General features: G+C 38.7%; 1 protein-coding gene across 1 annotated transcript; it reads right to left on the reverse strand.

The window, feature by feature from the left end:
• Positions 1-1,756: 1,756 nt before the first annotated feature.
• Positions 1,757-22,310, reverse strand: papss1 (3'-phosphoadenosine 5'-phosphosulfate synthase 1). Its single transcript, XM_059341511.1, has 12 exons — positions 22,076-22,310; positions 19,055-19,169; positions 18,725-18,960; positions 17,137-17,275; positions 15,176-15,294; positions 14,748-14,861; positions 14,542-14,653; positions 10,459-10,664; positions 7,653-7,788; positions 6,840-7,108; positions 5,441-5,670; positions 1,757-3,020 (listed from the first exon to the last, which is right to left on the reverse strand). Exons 1-12 carry the CDS (start codon positions 22,133-22,135, stop codon positions 2,882-2,884), a joined length of 1,875 nt encoding a protein of 624 aa, XP_059197494.1. The 5' UTR covers positions 22,136-22,310; the 3' UTR covers positions 1,757-2,881.
• Positions 22,311-22,703: the final 393 nt, after the last annotated feature.

Consider the following 22,703-nt stretch of genomic DNA (forward strand, 5'->3'; position numbering starts at 1 on the left):
TCAGCACTTTCTCCTTGAAAAACTGCTCCATCACTTAATTTATGTCGACTTTAGACTGTATGCACAGTATTGATAGAGTTCAAGCGTTGTTGACTCATCCTTGTTCTTCCCTTGTTCCTTGTTGGTAAATTAGCGCTCCCCTTTGCAGTTTGTCAGTGGCAAAAGTTCCGACCCACGTGCCGCTGCCCTCCTTATTTTTTTAAAAGTGCTGAAGAAAATCATAACTTTAGATTTTATGCGCAGACTTTCCGTTTGATCGCTGACTTCAATTAATCTAACGAGCTTTGCTATTTAATATTAACAATGTTGTGGCAGCACGTAAAGCGGAGAAATTATTCTAAATATAGTGTACACTTAATCTGATATTCATTTATTAAGTGTTTCTCTTTTTTGGGTCTTGAATATAAATTTGCATTACTTGGCTTCCTTACTCCTGCCTGCCGCTCCCATAGAGACCGAGTACATAAAAGTTTTTTTTAGTTTTTTTATTAAAATACATTTGTTTTAGTACATTAAGTTCTCCAAATGCTCCCAGACAGGTCATGGGAAGCTCTTAAAGCCCTTGAGTATTAGGAAAGGTTTATTAATATACATAACTAAATTCAATATTCAACACATTTGGTACACTCAAGTTTGTCATTAAGCTCTGGATACTATACAAAAACATCTTTCAGTTTTTATTGTCTATGAACACCTAAATTCCATTCAAATGCCGCTCCAGCTACAATGAGGCGCTGCAGGTGAGTAAAGGCATAAGTCATGTAAACAGTAGTCAAAACTCTACAAATTCTTCTGGCACCTTCAACCTTTTTTATTCTCTGGCAAGGTGCCACACTGTTACAACACCATCAGAGGGATGAAAAGTTTCAAAGCGAGATCTGATTATGGGGTGAAAACTAAAAATACACAGTGCATGCAACAAGTCAGATAACATCAAGGATAAACATAGTAACAGACACCTGCATAACCCAGAGGTCATCTGATCTCCCCCAGACAGTTTAAAAAACAACAAAAATCATAACGAAACCTCTCCAAACTCATCTGATAATATTCTGTCTTTTGAAGTCGCACTGAGGACCCAGCTTGATTACTGTCTGGGATTGAACAAGATCTGGTGAAAGGTAGAAAAAATTGCTGCTGGCAGGTCTCTTCATTACATCTTGGAGTTGGATTAGATGAATTATCCAGGGTATTTCTGACAGAGCCACTCTCCTCGGTCTGGATTTAACCCTGTATGTTCCACTTTCCCTGCACCGCTGCATCTGGGAGCCAGCTGCAGATCTTTGTATACAGTGTGCGAGTGTGTCTGACTCTGATTGGGGTCACTAAAGGGTCTGTCTCATTCAATATTCAGCTGATTGACCAACTGGGAGGTCACAAAAGTTCCAACAGAAAGGGTCTAGGACATCATAGAAATTATATTTTGAAGAGTGCACTGTTCATGTGGGAGACAGAATGCACTTGAAACAAGTTAGTCACAAACACATGAAGAGATTTAGAGCTGTTGAGTTCTGATAGGCAGTTAGAAGTCGATGACATCTCATCAATGTAAGTTAGTTTCTAAAATACATTAAATCCAGTGCTGTCATTTAAAATCAAGTGGAATTGTTTGGGAATATGTAATGTATTTAAAACTCTTTGGAGTTCTTCAAAAGGAAAAAAAACAAAACATACCGTGCGCTGTGTGTAACAAACCCGAAGATTACAGAAAGGAAAAGTAAACAAATTTCTTCTTCTTTTTTTTTTTTTTTTTCTAAAAATGGTTTATTGGACAAGGAAGATTACAAATCTGATCCCTTGATGGTAACCATCAAACATCTGATTATACAGGCCAACTGTTGAAAACGAATAACCACATGGAAAATATTAGCAACCCATGAGAGAGAGAAAAAAATACAAATGATGATAAAGTAACAAAATATCAAGACTGTTGAAAGATGAGTCTAAAGCACCAAAACTACAAGCACAACACAGTTAAAAAAGAGAAAATGTTGTAATGTTAGCACACAATAAATAGACTAAACATGACACTTAAAAATGTTAAAAATGTTTCCTAGAAGTTTAGGAACGTTATGGTTGTGTATCCTAATAAAAACATATTTAATGCTGATCTGTTCTGCAGAACAGTCCTTCAGCTATTGGACCGTTTCAGTGTAACATAAAGACAAGTGAGACAAAAAGCAGGTGTGTGTGTGTGTGTGTGTGTGTGTGTGTGTGTGTGTGTGTGTGTGTGTGTGTGTGTGTGTGTGTATGCGTGTGCTAATTCAAACAAGACATCATGTGAATTCACTTTCTGAATACCAAGGCACTCGACTTACATCAAATACTTGTGTACACCAAATTTTGAGCAATTACCACTGCCACTTGCAAACATACAGTACAGAACAAAGTAACTTGTTTGGGTTTCAGGAGCGAGTTAAGTAGGAGCACTAACTTCTTTATTTAATTTGGACATTATTAACACTCAACATTCATCCTAGAAAGTACTGGTCAACAGCACTTTCGAATCAGGTCATTACGAACTTGATCTTTTCATTTCTATGCAACCGTTTTGTCATCAGTGATCAAAATATACAGTCATAAAGTTAGTGAGAAACATCTATTTTAAAGAAATGTTTGTTTGTTCACTTGATTTTATCAGTTTATGACCTCTTCTACTATATTTCATAGAATGCGTTCAGTTAAATAAAGTACATTTAGTTAAAACAGAAATATTTTAAGACTAAAAACAACTGAGACCAGTTTCATGACTGACAGTTGGGCGTGAAAGTGACACAGACAGAAGCCAGAGCGTGGTATTTGACAGTAGATGAGTGGTCCCCACATTAATCCTGTTAAACATCACTGTGATTCCATTTTTGTTTCATCTGAGACCTGACCTTTAAGCCTTCTCCAGTGACTTATAGTATTCCTTAAGCACAGCCCAAGCCTTCGGCGCCATGAAGCCATCAGGAGGATTCTCTCCCTCGCGAGCCATCTTACGCATACGTGTGCCTGAGATGAAATCGTAATCTTGATGGCTGCAATTTCAACAAAAAAAGAGAAAGAGAGGAAAAGGAAAAGGGTTTTAAGTAACAGACATATTTCAATCAATGAAAAGATGCTTATCAGCAGCACAGGAAATGTGAGCCAACAATAACTGCCTGCTGCTTTGGAATCGTGTGAAACAAGGCGTCGGAGCAGGTCAGTTAGCATTTCTGTAAACACAAACCAAAGTCTGAAAACAAAAAAAGAGCCCATTTGGAATGTCCTGGTCCAGTTGTTTTAATCTAAATGTTTATAAAATATGTATCTGACACAGCTGTCATGGCAAGTTTTTCTTCTATTAAATCTTTTTCCTACTTCTCTGTGAAAGAAAACACCTCAAATTACTATTCAATGAATAAATAAAACCCTGACAGCTAGTTAAAAGACTATATCATCACTTTAGGGTATCAGGTGAAACATCCCCACCACCATGAAGGAATGTGGTTGTGAAACGATTTGAATTTAATACAGATCGGAAAATCAAAAACTGTCAGAAAGCCTCTTTCCGACAATCGTCCAAGAATTTTTTCAAACATTCTAGTTTCTACTCAATCTTCCCTCTGTGACAGAAAGCTTCTTCACGCCTGTTCAGCCCAGAAAAGATATGAACAACTTTATATGAAGCGACGAGCCAAGGATAGTCTTCGCTTTGACTGGTGCTGAGCGGAAGACTGGCACAAGTTCATCATATCTTCACTAGCCGTGTCAATAAATCACAGTTAGGGCGAATCGAGACAGTTTAAGACATCTTGTTTGCAGACACGTTCATCTCCCCTGATCTGACATTCAGAGACAGTCCTGCTGTTTATGAAGGCGCATTGCTAATTGCAATCACATGACAAAGCACATCGCGTTGCTCTGAAACAATGAGAAGCTGTGAAGAAGAGCTCACAGTTCACATGGCGTGAGGTAAAAGAGCTCCAGGCAAATTCTTCAGAGAACATTTTTATACAGTGTCAAATTAGAAACAGCTTTCTGTGATCTGAGCCATTACACTTTGGAGGAAGACTGAGGGGTATTGCTGGTGATTAGGATAAGCATCCATATTGCTCCTTCCAATTCTTCCTGAAATTTGGCAACGTGCTGTCAGCGTGCATGAGAGAATGGAATGCCATAAATCTAACTGAGTGACGACTGCAGACTGTGGAAATCCAGTAACCATCCTGCTTTTCTCTCTCTAGCTTTGGCCTTAAGATGATAGCAAGCCATTGGATCAATGAGATTTTACAAAACAGTTTAGTGTATTTTCCTGGAGGGAGTGAGTTACTGATTCTACAGGACGAACTGTAATGTTTTAAAGGGCCAATGAGGTGATTTTTCCATGTTTTAATGCAGCTAAAAAACATATCATGCACTTGCATATACTTTTTTTCCCCCCTTAAGTCTGTACATAACTATATTGTTTAGTTTGCCCAGACTTGCATGCATTTGGCATGTATTTATAGTTTTTTTTTTTAATTTGTATCCTTTATTTTTAAATTATTCTCGATGATTATTTTCATTCTAATGTAATCAGCACACCACACAGCATTAACTGCGCATTCACTTTTGTATGTGACCAAAACAATCCTGTCATTTAAAACTTTGGTCAATTATTTAGACCGACATTTATGGGTATTGTTACAGATAAGAACCCAATTAAAATATAAGTCTTGATACAAGATACGTGATAAATAAACTTTTTATCACCAGGGGGCTCCCACTTACTGACATTTTCACACACAAACTGATTTAAAAAAAAATGTTTTTGCACCTGCTCATGTCATAAATTCAACATGAAGGTAAGCTAAACAAATAGTTAAGTGCTAGATGTTCCTGATCAACAGTTCCCTTTGGACTCATCATAAATATGCATCATGGAAAACAAAGCAAATCTTTTGATTAGTCTGGCCATATTTAGTTTTAACATTCCTGGCCAAGCCCAGCTAACGTTGCATAACCTGACGACGGAGCCTGCATCAAATCCGGACAAGAGGCAGAGAGATTGCATGATTTTTGTTCGTCATCATGTGCAGTGACTGTATACAGACTTTAATTAATAGCAGCTCTCTGTAATTTCTGAGCAACATCAAAGCTCATACTAATCCCCAAAACCTTTTAACTGAATAAGAAAGAAAAACAATTCCTGTTATTCTTGGCTTTTACTGTAGATAGGAGAGAAGAGGGAAAGAAAATGGATAAAAGGGCTTGGGTTTTTTTTTTTTTTAATTACAAGCATAATGAGTAATTAATTTGCAGAATGTAATTTCTGTTTAGGCTGCTGGTTCTAAATCTATAAATGAGGTAATTAATTTTGGTGTGAGTGAGCACTGAAGCTTTAGACTCAAACTATTTGTGTATTCCATGACCCTAATAGACTTAAAAAACTAAAAAAAGGAACCAGAATCGGACAAAGGCATGAATAAGTACTCACTTCTTGGGTTCATAGAAGTCCATTGCTCTTTTGACCTTGTTGTAAGCTGCAACCTTAAAGGGTACAATCTCCAGGGTGATGAGGCCTGGAGCCATGGTGAGGACCTTGGCGCCGTGAGTGGGCTCGTACAGGTCCTTCCCAGTGTCGGGGTGGGGCATGCCTGCAGGGTCACGGCCCACAATGTAGAAGTTGGCTCCAGCCACCATTCGAGCTCTGCAGTGCCACTGAACCTGTTGATGAGGGCAAGACAAAAAAAAACTGTGAATACATTTGGGAAAAGTTTTGAATTTATGAATTCTTTGGTATTTCTACAGAGAGAAATAAAAAAATATTCAGTATATTTTTGTAAAGTAAAGATTGCTTTTTTAATTAAATATGATTGTTTGTCACAATTGTTTACTTTTAACCCTCCGAACCCCACAACTTGCCAGTATGTTGTTTTTTTTTCTACATTTCTCATTTAAAGTTTTGCCAAAAATAAACCATTTCCCTACCAGTTCCTGTAAAACACATGAAATTCAAGACTCCTCGGCGCAACTGGAAAGACATGAATGACTTGGCTGAGACCAAAAGCCATTTGACAAATATTCAGTCAGACTTTGACTGAACTGCAGGCTGTTAACACAGAGCATGAAGGAGACAAAACAAAACATTGCTACCTTACCATTTTCACTTTTTAGAACCTGAGCTATCTCCACTTGAGTTCAGCCAGCTGGCCACCATGAGTTATCCCCCTAAGAACTTGCATTCACTATAAGTACTGAGGCTCTTTTAAAACCATTACTTGTTAGTATTAACTGCTGTATAATACTCCTTGACAGTCACTAATACCAATGCAATCAATTCTTTTCAGCTTAAGGTCTAAGTGTCAAGTTTTTAGACGAATACTGGAGCGGTAGTTATTTAAGTTGTTTTTTCTGAGCAGACTAAGGGTATATGTTGTTTTTAATGGGTAAACGAGGTCGGAATAATAATAGTAAGGCTGGAGCTGAGCTTGGTCCTCTTAAAACCTCCCATTCAGAATTACAAACTAAATAAATTCCCTGACATCCAATCTGCTCTCAATAATTTGAGCTGTAGCTTTCCAATTATTTTAAGTGAATGATTAAAAGATTCTCCGCTACACAGCTATGCTCAGTCACACGAAGAGGTTAGTGTATGGCAAGGAAACACTTAACAGAGGGCCTCAAGACAATTGCAAATCCCCTTTCCTGTCATTTTTCACTCTCAGAAATTTGCAGACACCAAGTAACTGACAGTCCTCCTCCTCCCCGTGTCTGCTGTCGTTACTCAGTGCTGCAGTCACATTTTTTTTTGGTCCTGTGAGTTTTTAAGGAAAACATTTAGACTTTTTAAAAAAAGAAACCTCAACTGCAAATACAACATTCCTGATAATTACCTCAGTTGGCCCAGCATACATCATGGGTGAAGGAAAGATAGCCACGATGGTAGTATCTGGGTTAAGGACGCCCTCCTCCAGCACGGCGGCGTGCTGCTTCATTCGCCAGGGCAGTGGAACGTCGTCGTCCTTGGTCCAGCCTCCCAGTGGGTGGAGCAGCAGCACAGGCCGGCGGTAGCCCCGCTCGATGAGACGCTTGTGGGTGTCCTGCATCAGAAGAGCATGCCCGTTGTGGACTGGGTTGCGGAGCTGAAAGGCAAATACAGCATCTAAATGGAGAGAAAGAAGGAGGGTGAGAAGGGTTTGTCAAACTGCGACCAAACACATCTGTACAAAACAAACAAACGGCCGCAATGTATCCAGAGATAATCAAGCAGCTCAGTGCCCAACCACTGAAGCCACATACAGTGAAGGACTGAATCACACCAGAGCTGTGACTTTACCAACTCTGTGTCCCTTACTTCTTCCCTAAAGACTAAACAAGAATAACAACATTGAAGTGAGAGGACTACCCATTCCGCCATGGCCATGCCCCATCTTGGACGTGAAAAGAAAATGCTTTCCAAACTTCAGTGCGCTCTTCCTTGGCCTATGCTATATTCTTCCAACAAGTTTCATGCATATTGGGCCGGCAGTTTGTCTGTAATTCTGCTGGCAAACAACCAAACAGAATGGAAATCATAACCTCCTTGGTGGACGTAAATATTGTGACACTGCAGTCTCTCTAGTCTAGTCCTTGGCTCAAGATCTCTTGCCCGCTTTAATTTAGTTCTTACAGAAAATAAACAAGAACCAGCAGAACTTGGCCCTTACCTGCATTCATTTCTTTAAACTTCTGTTTGAGCTCAGTGGGTGTCAGCCGGTACTGATCAAGTCCGTCGTTCCAGTAGATCCTGTCCAGAACCTGCAGGTCTCCCCCAACCAGCCAGTCCCCACTTTCCATCACCATCTGAAATAGGAGTCACAGTGATCATGACAGAGAACACAACTCAAACATAATCCAGACTTAAGACACTGTGGTCTATAAAAGCTTCACTGTGCTGGAACCAGGCCAGTGTGAATTCTAATAAAACCCCCGGGTTACTACCCAGTCGCAACGAGGACACAGCGACATAAATCAAAGTCTCTGTGTGTCGTTAAACAGTCAACAAAACTGTGGCATTCCCACTCTTTTGCATATGGCCAACGTCTACTATCTTAATTTCAGTAACAGAGCAGAGACAAAATGAGATTGTATTCCACAATAAAACCCGGTGATGAGCCTCATGACCACATTGGAGAGAAATTTTCCCCTCAAGAGAATAATCCAACAAGAAGTGCTCAGGATCCGGGCAAAGGCATCTATTGTTTCAGGCAATATCTTTCTCCTGCCTCTTGTGCCATTTATGAGACTGTAGCTAGAGTTACTGAAAAGACTGGCCTGTGTGATGTTAATGTGATACAAAGTGACAATCCTCTCCAGGCTCGGTAATAAAACAAGCGTAGCTCCAGCTCTGACACACAGAGAGAACTCAAAACAAGAACAACAGATGAAACATGAAGTGTGTACGCGTGGCGAGAAAAAGACTTTTGGAAGTTGATAAAAATAAAAAAAACATGTCCCTAATTTCATTTAACATGTCATTTATCATGTGAAAAAAAACTCTTTGATATCGATACTTTACAAACAGACGGATTTCGGTTAAATCTGGCAGGCTATACATAAAAATCAGAAAGATGTCAGCAGCAGAGGTGTCTATGTGATGTGATCAATAACCACTTGGCTCCGTCGTGAAAAGTTTTCAGGATCGTGTTGTGATTTGTTCTCCACACTCCCGATTAATCCCACCTGTCCACTGCTGGCCTGAGAAGAGTCGTGAAAGATGCTTAGCAGTCTTATTCTTTGGATAGCTCAACAGTACAGACAAGTCACAATTTATTTTCCCAACATAAGTGAATGGAAAATGTAATGTCTGTGCGTGGATACATCAAAGGGGCAGATCTACATGTACACATGCGCTCTGTTTAACCGTTATAAGTGCCCCAGGACTTCACATGTGAAAAGGGCCGTAGCCAAATAAACACACTACACCGTGGTTTCCAATGAAGGGGGCTCCTGTCTGACTGACAGACAGGTAAACAGGAAAAAGTGGATTAACTACATGTAATGTGGAGCACGGTCGTTTTGGGTCGGAAAGAAGTTGTAGCTACCAGCAGGGGGGCGCTGACAGACTGGCTCCAGCGTGGCGAGTTAACATGCACTTATGTATACATACACACACTCTTTAATGAGTGAAACCTTAATCATGGCAAGCTGAATACACATGCTCAGCTGTGACAGGTTAGAGTGGATAAAAAAATGACCACGCTGTGGAAAAAAAACAGCCAGCAATGAGGCTTCAGGTGTTAACACTGGAGAGTTATGATACCAATTTATGAAACTGGCATCCCAAATTACATTAAAAAAAAGTTATCTGCTGGGGTGAAAAATGACTACCAAGTACGCTGAAATATTGAGACAGCTGCGGTCTAGTGCTCTAGCTAATCTCCATCCAAGATTTTTAGCAACACAGGGCTTTAAAATGAGCCAGTGAGGTTTACAGCAAGTCTGACCCCTGGGAGTGAAATCACAAAATACCACATTGGTTACCATCAGTTTTGTCTTTCACCTTTGCCAGCCAACTGCATTAATCCTGCTAACAATGGGATTTAAAATGAGACAGACAGACAAGCAGCTTTCAAAAGTAACCTTGCACTCCCAGTCCACACGGATGGATTTTTAAAGAGGCAATCTGACAACTGTCTTTGTCTGTAACACCAGACTGTCCCGCTCTTTTCCAGCTACACGGCAGTGCCACTTTCCGCAGGGTGTGCAGGATCATTTCAGGACGTTATCTCGCCACCGAGTCTACCTGAGCCCCAAAGCAGTCGATAGGAGACAGATGGAAACAATTCCCGGGTATATTTGGAGAAGGGGTTTGGTGAGCGGAAAGGTGGAAGCTGGCAGGGATTCCACAGCCTGTTGAGCTGAGCAGTGCAATCTCAAAATGCATTTGGTGGAGGTTGAGCGAGAGGCTCAGCATCCAAATATAACACCTGCAAAATGAGGGTGGACCAAAAAGATCAAGTGATTATACTGGGCGTCCTGACAGACTGTGAGAAAAGCTCCACTCCTCCACCTATTCAGTCTTTCCATAAGCAATGTGAAGAGGCCAGCTCGGATCTGTGTTCTATCAGTGCCGAAGCCAGGGAGGCAGTTTGCTTTCGCATGCAGGGTGTTTATCACATAGCACACTGAGACAGGCCGTCTGCAGCTCATCGATGCTGCTCAGGACTTTCACCACGGTTGAACTTTTGGGTTTCCTTCTATAAGCCTATATTGTTAACCCATTGAAGCCTGGAAAGCGGATACGTCGTTTTGTAGTATTTATATAAGCTCTCAAATACTTTTTGAAATTCATTTCTATCTGCTACAGAGGCTGAAAAATCTATTATTTAGTAGAAGTGTTGACACTTCTGTGGAATTTCCAGAAAAACGTCAGGTTTTAGGGGCTTATTTTAAAATCGCCCAGAGGTTTTACAGGAAGTTTTAGGCGTCAATGGGTTAATTCAGTTTTCAGAGTTTTTAAAGAAAATTTACCTTGATGTAGGGGTGGTCCTTACAAGTGGTGCCCCACTGGCGAGCACATCGCTCTTCTTTGCGATGTTCATAAAACTCGGGGTTGCGAAGAATGGCCACTCGCCTGCCCTCGTAGATCAAAGCCATAGCTGTCACTCCATCTAAACGATCTTTATCTGCAGTAGACACTGGCAGCACCACAGGCACTGACAGGTTGATAACACCACCTAGGATAATGGAAAACAAGGAATATTTTTAATAAGGGGAACATGCATATGTATGCAGTGAGAAAATACTTTAAAACAGCAATTAACCATCTCTTTGATTACTACGTAATCTGCTGGGATTTGCTTGAACAATCAATTAACTCTAAAAATGTCAGAATATAGTTGTTGTTACTTCCCAAAGCCCAAAGTGACCAAAAGTCCGTTATTCAGTTTTACATCAAGTAATGTTCAGGGATGTCAGGTTTTATCCAAATTATATAAATTTAATCAATTTACCTTATGCATGACACAAACACATGCATCAAATTCTCACATTTTAGATACTGAAACAAGCAGATATTGATATTTTTGCTTAAACCTCTGAAGTCCAGGAGATTTTGGTTCAAATTTGTCAACTTTCTCTGTTTAGCATCTTTCAGTCTGTCCTTACATCACATGCATGGCTCCTTTTTCTCGACACTAACTTGGCAGATTTTTCATTTCACTTTATACTTTTTTCATTAAGTATAAAGCTGCCAGGAACCCAAAATACAAACAAAAGACACAGGTGTCTATGGAAATGTACATATATATTTTTTTACCATTTATACACACTAAAACAGCAGAAAAATAATAAATAATAAAACTGCAAAACAGTCTATTTGCATATAAATAAAAAATAGTAATAGTTTTAATTGTAGAAAAAAAATTCACATTTTAAAAATGGTCTAGAAACATAAATGGCACACTGTGAAAACTCCTATGAGTACTTTCAACTGGCTTTCTCAGCTTGTCTACATATCATATATAAATAAAGTTATTACTGTAAATAAAACGTGTATTTTCAATAAATTGATGGACTGCAGAGGGTTAACTGGCATCAATTATTGTTGCGGATAATAAATTGAGAATTGTTTCAGTTGTAAAATACATCAAAGTGTGCCATTATCAAAATATTATCCATTATATTATAGAGTTTAAAACCTCACAGGGCACCTTTAATATCGGCCAACGATCCAAGAAAAACAATGTAAAGGATCCTAATGCAAAGCACTGGAACACTGAGAACAGAGATCCTACAAAAGGCAGGTTAAAACATTCAAAGGTTTGTATTCTCAAAGCAGCTCAACTATTCTGATCAAGTTTCCATTCTGTACCCCTTCAGGCTAAATGGGGGATATACAGCTAAACCACAGGCTACAGTGAGTCTTCAAGTCTGCAATTTAAGAAGCTAGAGGAGAAAAATCCCCTCTTAAGCTAAGCTGGAGCTTGACCCTTTCTCGCTCTATGATTTGAGCTGTGCAGTGACAGTGTTCTGTTGGCGGGTTCGTTTTGCCGTCCAGGTTGATGAAAAAGTTTGGACCGGCACGCTTTTCACATCACATCAGATCAAATGCAGTGGAAAAGGGAGGGGATGCTGACTGTTAAAGCCCCCACCTCCCTCTGGACCCTCTTCACGTCCCCTCTGTCACAGTGTGGAGCTCACAGCTGGTTTCAATAAAACACACACACAAGACTGCCAAATGTCCGAGCGGGAGAGACACAAGCTTGGATTTTGGTCTCCGTTTATTTTTGCAGACTATTTGATTAGTCAGACATGCAGTTTTCTGCTTCCCAACCAGTTTTAGTGTTGGAGTTTGAGCGATCAATCCTTTCACTGTGATATCATTCTTGCACTGTCAAATCCCTGGAAGGAAGTGAAAATGGACAAATGGTGGTGTGTGGTGTCAATCAATACAGAAGCCTCTTCCTCTGTGTCCCTCTCCCTCCGGACAAACAGGAAAAGTGGAATCAAGACATTTCACATCAATATATATATTTTTGCCTCTGTGCCTCCAGACAGCTTAGTTTCTCTGAATAGCTATCTTTCTGAGGAAAGAACTTAAATCATCAAATTGTAATAACTTGATGGCTTTATTCTTCCGTGAGGACAGCCGTTAGAAATATATACCTGTCAAAATCTGAAAATGAAATACAAGCTATGATAACTCTCAGTTTATTTTATGTATTTTTCCTTTTACTGTGTGAGTGTGTGTCTAGCTAAATATTTGGCATCACAACACACAACTGAGGTTTGAGTGGTCATATGGGCAATAAAAGTTAATTGACTTTTTCTTGGAATTTCAAACAATACATGAGAAATTGCTGTAATTACACCAAGAGATCTACACCCAGTGTGATATTTGTTTCCCATAAAGCGGCAAAAATCCAAAGCTGTCCCGAGACTTGGGTGCAACAGGACTGATTACTTCACCAACATGATTTACAACATCATCATTCATTCTTGAATATATCAATGTGTCATTCTGCCACCTGGCTAAGTTATACATCACTGCTGAACAATGGGGCACTCCTCCCGCATGTTAGCCTGCAAGAAAACTTAATTCAAGCATCACTGCACATCCAGCAGTAGAAAATATGCAGAGACGTATGCAGGGAGTGTTTGTTAATCTAATTTAATGCTCCATTTAATCAGAGTGCTCAATTTTTATTGAAGTTAAAAAAAATGTTAGGGAGGAACACAAAGAGCTACAGCTGACAGACCTTTAAGGTTCAACTGCCAAAAATAATATAAAAAATAATTCGCTCAGTCCATAAGTGTCAAATGATAGACACTTGTGAATAAACTCCCTTAGCTCAGAGCTAAGAGGTAAACTAAAAGGACAGGTTAAACCTGCAGTGCTGAACATTTGTCTCCCCTCTCTGGCAATGAGAGTAACTACACTGACTTTAATCTTTCCTCTGAGCACCGAGTTTCTTTTTTATCTGAGCCATCTACTCAAGAATCTTTTCCTAGATGGTTCTTAGGATTTTGGTTAAAAAAAAACCGCATCAATACCTGTATGACAGAGCAGCAAAGTTGCACCAGGCACAACAACTCCGATACACTACTCAAAGAGCTATCGCTGGTGGTGATAGGCTTAATCAGCATTGAGTGAACGTGTTTGGCAAGGGCTTGAATCTAATGGACATTCGTTTATCTGTAAAAGTCTGAAAACACATCTTCGTTTCTAGTTTATATGGAGGTATAGTATGAGTGGGAGAAATGTGCACTGATGTGCTGTCAGAAACCTATTTGCTTTTTCTGAGGAGTTCATTTTGTGAGCACCCATCTCCATCTAGTGCCTTTCACTAGTATAGCAACAGCGAATTTTTACAGTGAAGCATCTAAATGTTATTTTTCTTATAAAACATAAATGTGAAACAAAAATGGGAGAAGGAGTCAGAAACCGAGATTTCAGAAGAGACCTGGATAGAAATATGCGAGACACAAGCGACTACAGCAAATTCAAGATCATTAAGAGAGTTTGGCTGGAAGAATGTAGTGAGATTTTTCATAACTCCTAAAATAACAGCACTACAAATGGGCATTCAGAGCCGAGGCTTCTGTTGGAGACAATGTGGAACCTCTATGGCTAACCATTTTCATATTTTTTTGGGCCTGTCCAAAAATCCAGTTATTTTGGAGGGAGGTGTCAACCGAGATGAATAAAATCATGCGGGTGGATCTTGATTTCTCAGAAAAAGTCCCGCACAAGGACAAATACTTACTGAAGACCCTTTTGGCAAGTAGTAGGAAAGCCATAACCAGAAAGTGGTTGCAACTAGATCCCCCAACATTGGTCCAGTGGCGAGGGATCGTTCAAGAAATTTATTGTTTGGAGAGACTTACTTTTGTTTTAAGACTTCAGGTGGAGAAATGTATTGAACGCTGGGAAAAATGGATCGTGTATGCACCTTGAATAGTGTGACATTATGCCATGATGTATGTGTGTATGTATGTATGTATGTGTAAAAGAATATTCTGATTTTAACTGTAACACCCATGATGATCTCATGTTCTTTGTACATGTTAATAAATAAAAAGTATTTAAAAAAAACATAAATGTGATCTTACCATCCAGCAGACAGTCAAAATGAAGACACTGCAAATACTCTCTCTCTCTCATAAAGCCATTGAGAGGAGTGGCCCAGCCTTCAGCCAGTACCTGCACCCACTGCATGTCCACCTGAGGATCACACAGTCACACACAGGTGGGTTACATACTGAACAACAACTTATTATATGCAGGTCAAATAAAAAGCTTGGTACAAGGGGGTCACCTTCCCAATCTGCACAGCAGGGAGAGTCTCTGCATCAGCCTTAGCCAGGTCCAGTTTATTCTCCTGAACGTACAGCTCTTTCACCTCATAAGATGCATCAACAGGAACTATATCCTACAGAAAAAAAATGTGAAATCAATCATTACAAATAAAACATCCTGCATATTTGAGACTTTGGTAATTGTTTTCCACTTCAGCAAAGTAATACTGATTTAGATGCAGTGACATCAACATGTATTCAAATATGAGGCGTCACTGCCCCTTAGTGGCCAACAGAGTAATGGTGGCACAGTTTTATATATCAATTCTGAACTTCAAGCCTCTAGCTGTGTTGTGTTGGTCCCAAAGATTTTTTTAAAGAAATGGGCTAATTTAAATCTAATAGCATTTTAAACATATAAAAAATGTGTTTTTAATTTTTCCCTCACCCTCTCCTGAAGCAGGTCAATAAGCTGCTGTATGCACTCATTCACACTGCAAGAGTCAGTCTTCAGCACCAGCTCTGGGGCCTCTGGCTTCTCATACTCTGAGTCAATCCCAGTGAAACCTGATTTAAAAAAAGAAGATAATTAAATGCACAGTCTGAGCTCTATATCACACCTATTCAACATACATAGATTTTTTCTCTATTTCCATTATAGAACAGATTGGAATAAAAACTGTGAAATAGATAACGTATCACAATGCTTAAACAAGCACACTTTCAAAAATGTTCTCTTGAAATCCATTTATTCAAGAAACTACTTTGTCCCCTATTAAAATCAACTTTTACTAAATTAGTGGGTTTAAGCACGGTTGCAAAAGTATTTAAGTTACAATAAATTAAAACTCTTCATGTTTGTTAGGGGTTAAAGTAGAACTTCAGTGAACTGGTCGGGACTGAATTCAATTTCAATAGCAAACTAGACCAAAGACTCAAGGAAAACACTGAAAAAGGTACATTTACAAATGTGACTCAAAACTCAAAAAAAAGGAAACTAGGTTGAGATCTCTCCCTTGCAACAAGCATGCTGCACCACAATGTGATAAGAAACACTTCCTCTAATAGTGATGCATCAGTATTACTGCCACTGTCATGTCATTTCTGTGTAACTTGATATGATAAGCAACAAACAGGATGTGAAGTCTGGTAAATTATGGTATTTACAGGCAACAGTTCACACTAATGAAAACGCAAGGGCCTTGAAGGTGTATCTCCTGAGAAACAGAGTTCTCTTGTACATTTGGCCTCTGTTTTATCAACAAAGTATCATAAAGAAGTACAATTTGACTGGGTCTCATTACGGTTAAAAAGGTACAGAGTACAATGTACAACACTTTGAACATAAAAAGTGAAATAGACGTTTTACAGGAATACGCAGCAACGGGAATTTTTGAAATAAAAATTATATACTTAAACAAGTTCAGTGAATATTTTTAATTTTCCACAGCTTTTTGATTGCAGCCAGGAGGTAAAAAAAGTTTTCAAGTAAGTTTAAATTCCAAAAGAAGAGGAATTTCTCAGAGGCAGAAAGTGAAACAATGACATCCAACAGGTGCAACAGAACAAACTGGTTTTGTTTGGCAGCATAAAAAGAGAAAAGGAATGAAATCAGTGCCGCTGTCAGCAGAGTAGCAGCAAACCATCCAACTCCCGGTGAGGTTGGAATATTTCATTTATACATTGTGATATATAAAGTCTAATAGCCTATATAATATCCAAATATTGTTATTATTATGATATATATTATATTTTCACTTCTTTACATTTAGTAAGAATTATGTCCCAGTCAGAGGAGAGTGTGGCAGCGTTGATTGGGAATGTTTCTATTGGGGCAGAACCAGTGGTGGAGGAGATGTGGCGCTCCGGTGTCTGAGCCGGATAACGGTAAATAGCCGAAGACAACAACATTTAACAGCCTCGGCTAGTATTGTGGTTAAAGAATTTCACGGTTGCAGGGTGTATTTAAAAAATTAAAACACGGCAGAGTTTTATCATGCAATCGATACAATAGTCTAAGATCAATTCTCCGACTCAGACGTGTTGACATCACGCTGACTCAAATTTGTGTACACGAAACCAGACGTGAGATCTAATCATACCCTCTGCTCACATCCAAATTGATAAATGCCGAGCCTTGCTTAGAAATGACTGTACGCCCACTTTACGCTCTCTTTCTTTTGTACGCTCGTTTGATAAATGATGGCCCCAGTCTTGTACAGTTTTCAATTGAATATGTCACATGTCACAAAGGATTAGCAAATTATGCTATTGTGTTTCATTTACATTGTAGTTAATGTCCCACCCTTTATCACTGTACATCAGCCCAAGATTGAACCCCAATCACATGACAGATACAATAATCCATGCCTTGATGCTCAGCACAAACAGTATTAAACCATAGAGCACCTCTTATCTCGCCCGCTCTGGCTCTCTTGTACAGCCCCTTCACGTCCCTCTGCTCACAGACATCCAGTGGAGCGTCCACAAACACCTCAAAGAAAGGCAGCCCTGCTGCCTCATGGATCTTCCTGGCATTGAGACGATCCTGTCAGACAACAATAACATATACAGGGAAGTTAATGTCACACATGGTTTAATTAAAGAGCTGGTGAAACTAGCATGTTATTAGGGCTCATCACGTTTGGTTTTAGAGATGCAGTAGGGCTCTTCTTATCATGCTTTTTTTATTTAAAATGTACATTGATGAGTTTGCCGTTTTAAAGACGTACTGCACACTTAAACATGTTTTTTTGTGATGTAAACTAAATTACACAGCTGTTCTGTGATGAAACCCATCAGTGTTGGTGGTAATATTGACATTTCTTAGCAAATGTATAAAGAAGGTAATTTTAAGGGGTGGAAAGGTGGAAAAATGCCCTCTACTGTTTTAAATCAGCCCTGAACTTACATATAGACATAAAGTCGACTGGTTGGGACTTTCCGTTGTCAGCAGATATAAACGAAGGATGTTAACACCTCACACATCAAAGCCCCCAAAAACTCGACTTTATCATTCTAAATCTATTTTAGAACTGGCATCATCTATATCAGCAAAAATAATGAACATAGACAGTGACAATGTCAGTATAGTAAAATGACAAAGATCATTCAAACTAGATAATCAAGATAAAATTAATATTGTGCCACATCGTGTTTTATGATGCTCTAGTTTTGTTGTGGAAGGAATCCAGCACACTCCTTTCTTTTACACATTTTCACTGGGTTTTTTTTCAGTTGGTTGTGGCAGTGCTCGAATACATATTTGATGGTCTTATTTATTCTTATTTGTTATTTTTATATATTGAGTATATGTTTAGTAGTTTCAGTAGTTCACTAATGTTACAACATAATTTTTCAATCATCATCAATTTTTTTTTACATTACTTATTTAACCCTTTGATGCACAACATGGGTCTAAAGTGACCGGACAGAGTTTTTATGTTTGTATTGTATTGTATGCATTTTATGTTTTCCTTTATTATTTTTTTAATAAAATCCCTATTTGTGTCACTGCTCTTCTAATGCACAACATGGGTCAAAAATGACCCATATCCATTTTTTAGCTAAGTAGCTTTCTGAGCTAACTACTTAGCTAACTTCTTGGCTAAGTATTCAGCTAAGTAGCTTGCTAAGCTAACTACTTAGCTAACTTCTTGGCTCAGTATGTTGTGCATCAAAGGGTAAAAGTATATTTTTATATATTATTAGATCATTTAGTTATCTTTTTTTCATCATCAAACAAAATAATCATGACTGAGTTTTTCCATAATTGGGCAGCCCTATAACATCATTATCACCAACCAAAAATCTCTAGGTAATCCCAGAATAAAACAAAACTGTTCACAAGGGGCCAGAATTAAATCCAATTTTGTTCAATAGAGATTATATAACAGAGACAAATTTAATAGAGTATCAGAGAGGTCTAGCCATATTTATCGCTGTGGTTATCGTTTTCTTTCATTCAACCACTGATACATTCTTTGGAGTTACTCACCCTGCTGTAGGGAGAGATGAAGCTGGCGATGCAGACCAGCCCAGCGTCAGCAAAAAGCCGGGCCACCTCAGCAATGCGTCTAATGTTCTCTTCACGGTCCTCTGGACTGAAGCCGAGGTTTTTGTTCAGCCCTTGACGGATGTTGTCCCCGTCCAGTGTGTAGCAGGGGATACCATGACACACCAAGTACTCCTCCAGAGCCATGCTTACCGTTGTCTTCCCTGCACCGGACAAACCTTAGCACAGAGAAAAACAACAGGGTTATGAAGCAGCTATGAGATAATATACATACAGGTGTGGAAAGGACATACTGATAGAAACATAACCTACCACTCAGCCAAACAGTACATCCTCGGAACCCTCCTCTTGTTCCCACAACCTGCCCACGCTTGTTTCGGCTGACATGATGAGCTTGATAGGTGACATTCGTTGCACGTTGCATTCCCTGAAACGTTACACAGATATAATGTGAATACAAACCACTTCCAGTCCAATTATACAAGTTTATAAAAAAAGAACCCTCCAAATTCAAAAATAGGAAGTTAACATGAATAGATGAAGACTTCAGAAAAGTTAGAAAAACATCACAATGCATGCATTCGAAGTATCTTCAAAGCAGATTAAAATGTTGTTTTGTCAGATATTTGACATATATATTATGAAGACAGCTTGGAACATGAATGTGGAGTCGATTACTTTCTTTGACCATTAAGGTATTAATTAGCCATTTAGTTTATAGAATGTCAGAAAATTGTAAAAAGGAAAAATGCACATTATAAGTTACCACAAACAGAAGTTGATGTATTATTTGATTCACCAAACAAAAGTTTCAAACCCTAAAAGACACAGCTTAGCTTCACAAATGAGTGTGAGAAGGAATATTTTGAGAATGCTTGCCCTTTTTCTTTAAAACTGAATGAAGCATATTCAATTAACAAAACTCGTGACTAATTTGGTTAGATGACTAGACTACTTTTGTCCGTCCTGTCTGTTTTTCTGATGTTATTATTTGTGTTGTTTGATATATGTTGGAGGACCACAGTGTATTTTTTTTTATTCGATTTTTATTAGGACTCCAAAGCGTATAATGTAACAAAATCCCCGAGGATAGCACCTAAAAGCATTACTAAGAACACTTATTTCCAAAGTGGTCTTCAATGAAAACAACAAACATAGACATAAAGATAAAACAGGCTTAGGCCTACATACAAAGCTATGGAAATCCACAACATTTAACATATACCTTCTCATCCCCTTACAACTCTTCACCATAATTCAAGTTCCTTCTTTAAAAGTAAGCTAATAACATCACCCAAATAGCCTTACTATTTTACTTTTAACACGAGGAACACTGCATGCCATAATGCTTGCTTGTGTTGAAATTATGTTGTCCTCTTACCATGTCAATTTGATAGTTAATGTATTCTGGGACATGTATGAATGTGACATTTTTATCATTGATAACAGTACAGACTGCAGTTTAGAGTTAGCATTATAGTGTACTACAGTGGACTGTTTCAAGTATCTTGCTGTCATATACACAACAATTACAGAGAAGCGGACATCTGCAATAACAAACTTGGATCTCAGGCTCCCTCTAATAATGCACATTGAATATGTATCAAATACAATCACATAAGTTAAAAAGGGAAAATCTAAGACAAAAAATAGTGCTCAAGTGAAATATATAAAATGTTATGTACTGTAACATGTAATATAGACTGATGATGGTGACAGACTAAAAGGAAAAAACAACATTAAGTGTGGTGTTGGGCAACCACGTGCCACCAGAACAATTTCAATACACCTCGGCATTAATTCTACATGTCTCTGAACTCTACTGAAGAGATTAACACCAATCTGCCAACACATATTTATGCATTTGTTGTTTTGATAATGGTGGTGGAGAGCACTGTCTAACAGCAGTCCAACAACTCCCACAGGTGTTTAATTTGTTTGATGTGGTGACTGCAAAGCCCATAGCATATGATTCACATCATGCTCATACTCATTGAACCATTCAGTGACCCCTCATACCCTATTGATGCGGGCATTGTCATCCTGGAAGAGACCACTCCCATCGAGATGGAAATGTTTCATCACAGAAAGGTGATCAATCAGAAAATCTGACCTGCTCAGCAGTTTTACACATGCCACAGAGCATGACAGGATGTGCATTGCTTAATTGTACCGTGCAGTGCATCTGTGTGGAAGCATCTGCATTCGTCATGATTCTCAACTCATATAATCAGATGTTTCCTTTAATGTGTCACACTTATGTAACTTATCGTCACACTGTTAAAATAATCGGCATGTCATTTTTTGTCAAAATTGGGTTTTTTGCCTAAATCATCTCCTCATGACGCCAGCCACCTCTGGTAAAATTGCCTACATCCTCTGTTGATCAGATCATGTGATTTTACCCCTTTAATATCATCACTTCTTTGACAATTTGCCACATTCATAGGCATCAGATAAGAACCCAGCAAAGAAGGTCTAGAGGGAGATTGTTTAGTTATCAGTTTAGTTTATCAGTGTTTTATTGTTGACACTAATATTGGTAACACTTTAAGGTGTCTACATAAGAGTGACATGGGATGTGTCATGAACATAAATGACACTTAGAAGTAACATTAATGCTCATGATACTTGTCATGTCATGTTTCTGACAGGCTTGTGTGACTCTTATGTAGACACCTTCAAAATAAAGTGTTACCATATATTGCTTAAGTCACAATGGCATATTCAAAAAAATTGCCAAAAAAAGTAATTTATTTCTCTTAAGTTACATAATTTACACACAGTGTTATTACTATGCCAATAGCCAACCTTTGTTACATCCTTTTTGAGTGAAATGATCAATAAATGTCATATATTACACTTTTGGTGAAGTTTTTTGTTTCCTGCAAAACTTGAAAAAATTAGTTAGGCGATTATTTTAACAGGGTGACGATATGTACTATAATCATCAAACAACAATGGATACCTTTAAAAGAAAGTCACCTGGCAAAAGGACACTAAATCAAATGCACAAACAAAAAAAAAGTGATTTGTTGACACTGAGGTTGGAACCACCAAGGGTAATGTTATCACAGGTCTGTATAAACAGTAGTTGCTATGTATTAGCAGTGAACTGATTAGCCACTTTTCAAGCTCGACGCTGCTAGCTAGCCAGGCTTTAAATGTAGAGCTAGCATTACTGTTATTATAGCCGGATGTTAAACAAGCTAATAAGCTAGTTGTCTGACCGGTTAGTCCGTTAGTTTGTTAGTAGCTGGTTAGTGAAGGTGTACGGACGTGATGAATCGATGTGTTGAATCAACACAACTTGGGGGGGAAAGAAAAACTCACCCAGTTTTCGGCAGCGTTGCTTAGCTTCTGTTTCTTGTTCGAGTTGCCATAAGTCTCCATGACCGGCAGCAGTCAACGGCTGATTCAACCAGCTTCCTCTTAAAAAAACACAAAAAACAAGAAACTGCTCGACTCGTTTGCTAGCACTAGTATTTTTTTTTAATTTTCTTTACAGCACTGGTATCTCCAGTGAATGGAGGAGCCCCGAGCCGGAGGAGGTTGGCACGACAACCGGGAAGTGCTTCCCAGACGCCACGTCACCTGCGACGGAGTGACGCATTTCCTCGGCAAGTGGTCGGCTCAGGGAAAACTGATCTGATGTCAGTTTGCGTGCCTTAACGGCTGTCAGCACAGTAACTGGCTAAATGACTCAACTGATCTGGGACCAGTACTCACAAGGCAAAGCGTTTGGAAGTTACCAAGGAATTTGTAAAGAAAAATGTATAAATTCCTTAGTAGCTATAAGAAAGAAGAAAACACAGTTCTATAATTATTATTTTTGTTTTATTCATGTTTTGAAAGTAAGAATGTTATTATTCTACCGATACGGCTGGGAATATGTTAAATTATTTTAAATAACGGTAATAATTAATGGCTAAATAAAATTGAATTGTTTTTTCCTATGCTC

Source organism: Centropristis striata, chromosome 1 (genome assembly GCF_030273125.1).
Source record: "Centropristis striata isolate RG_2023a ecotype Rhode Island chromosome 1, C.striata_1.0, whole genome shotgun sequence".
Classification (NCBI taxonomy): Eukaryota; Metazoa; Chordata; class Actinopteri; order Perciformes; family Serranidae; genus Centropristis; species Centropristis striata.

Bases quoted from the DNA above. Each gene is read 5' to 3' on its own strand.
- papss1 (XM_059341511.1), bottom strand. From the start codon at position 22,135: ATGGAGACTTATGGCAACTCGAACAAGAAACAGAAGCTAAGCAACGCT. The intron at 14,654-14,747 runs GTGACCCCCTTG...TGTGATCCTCAG, and splicing joins CTGCTGTGCAGATTGGGAAG to GTGGACATGCAGTGGGTGCA. The intron at 7,109-7,652 runs GTAAGGGCCAAG...CTCTCCATTTAG, and splicing joins GTTTAAAGAAATGAATGCAG to ATGCTGTATTTGCCTTTCAG.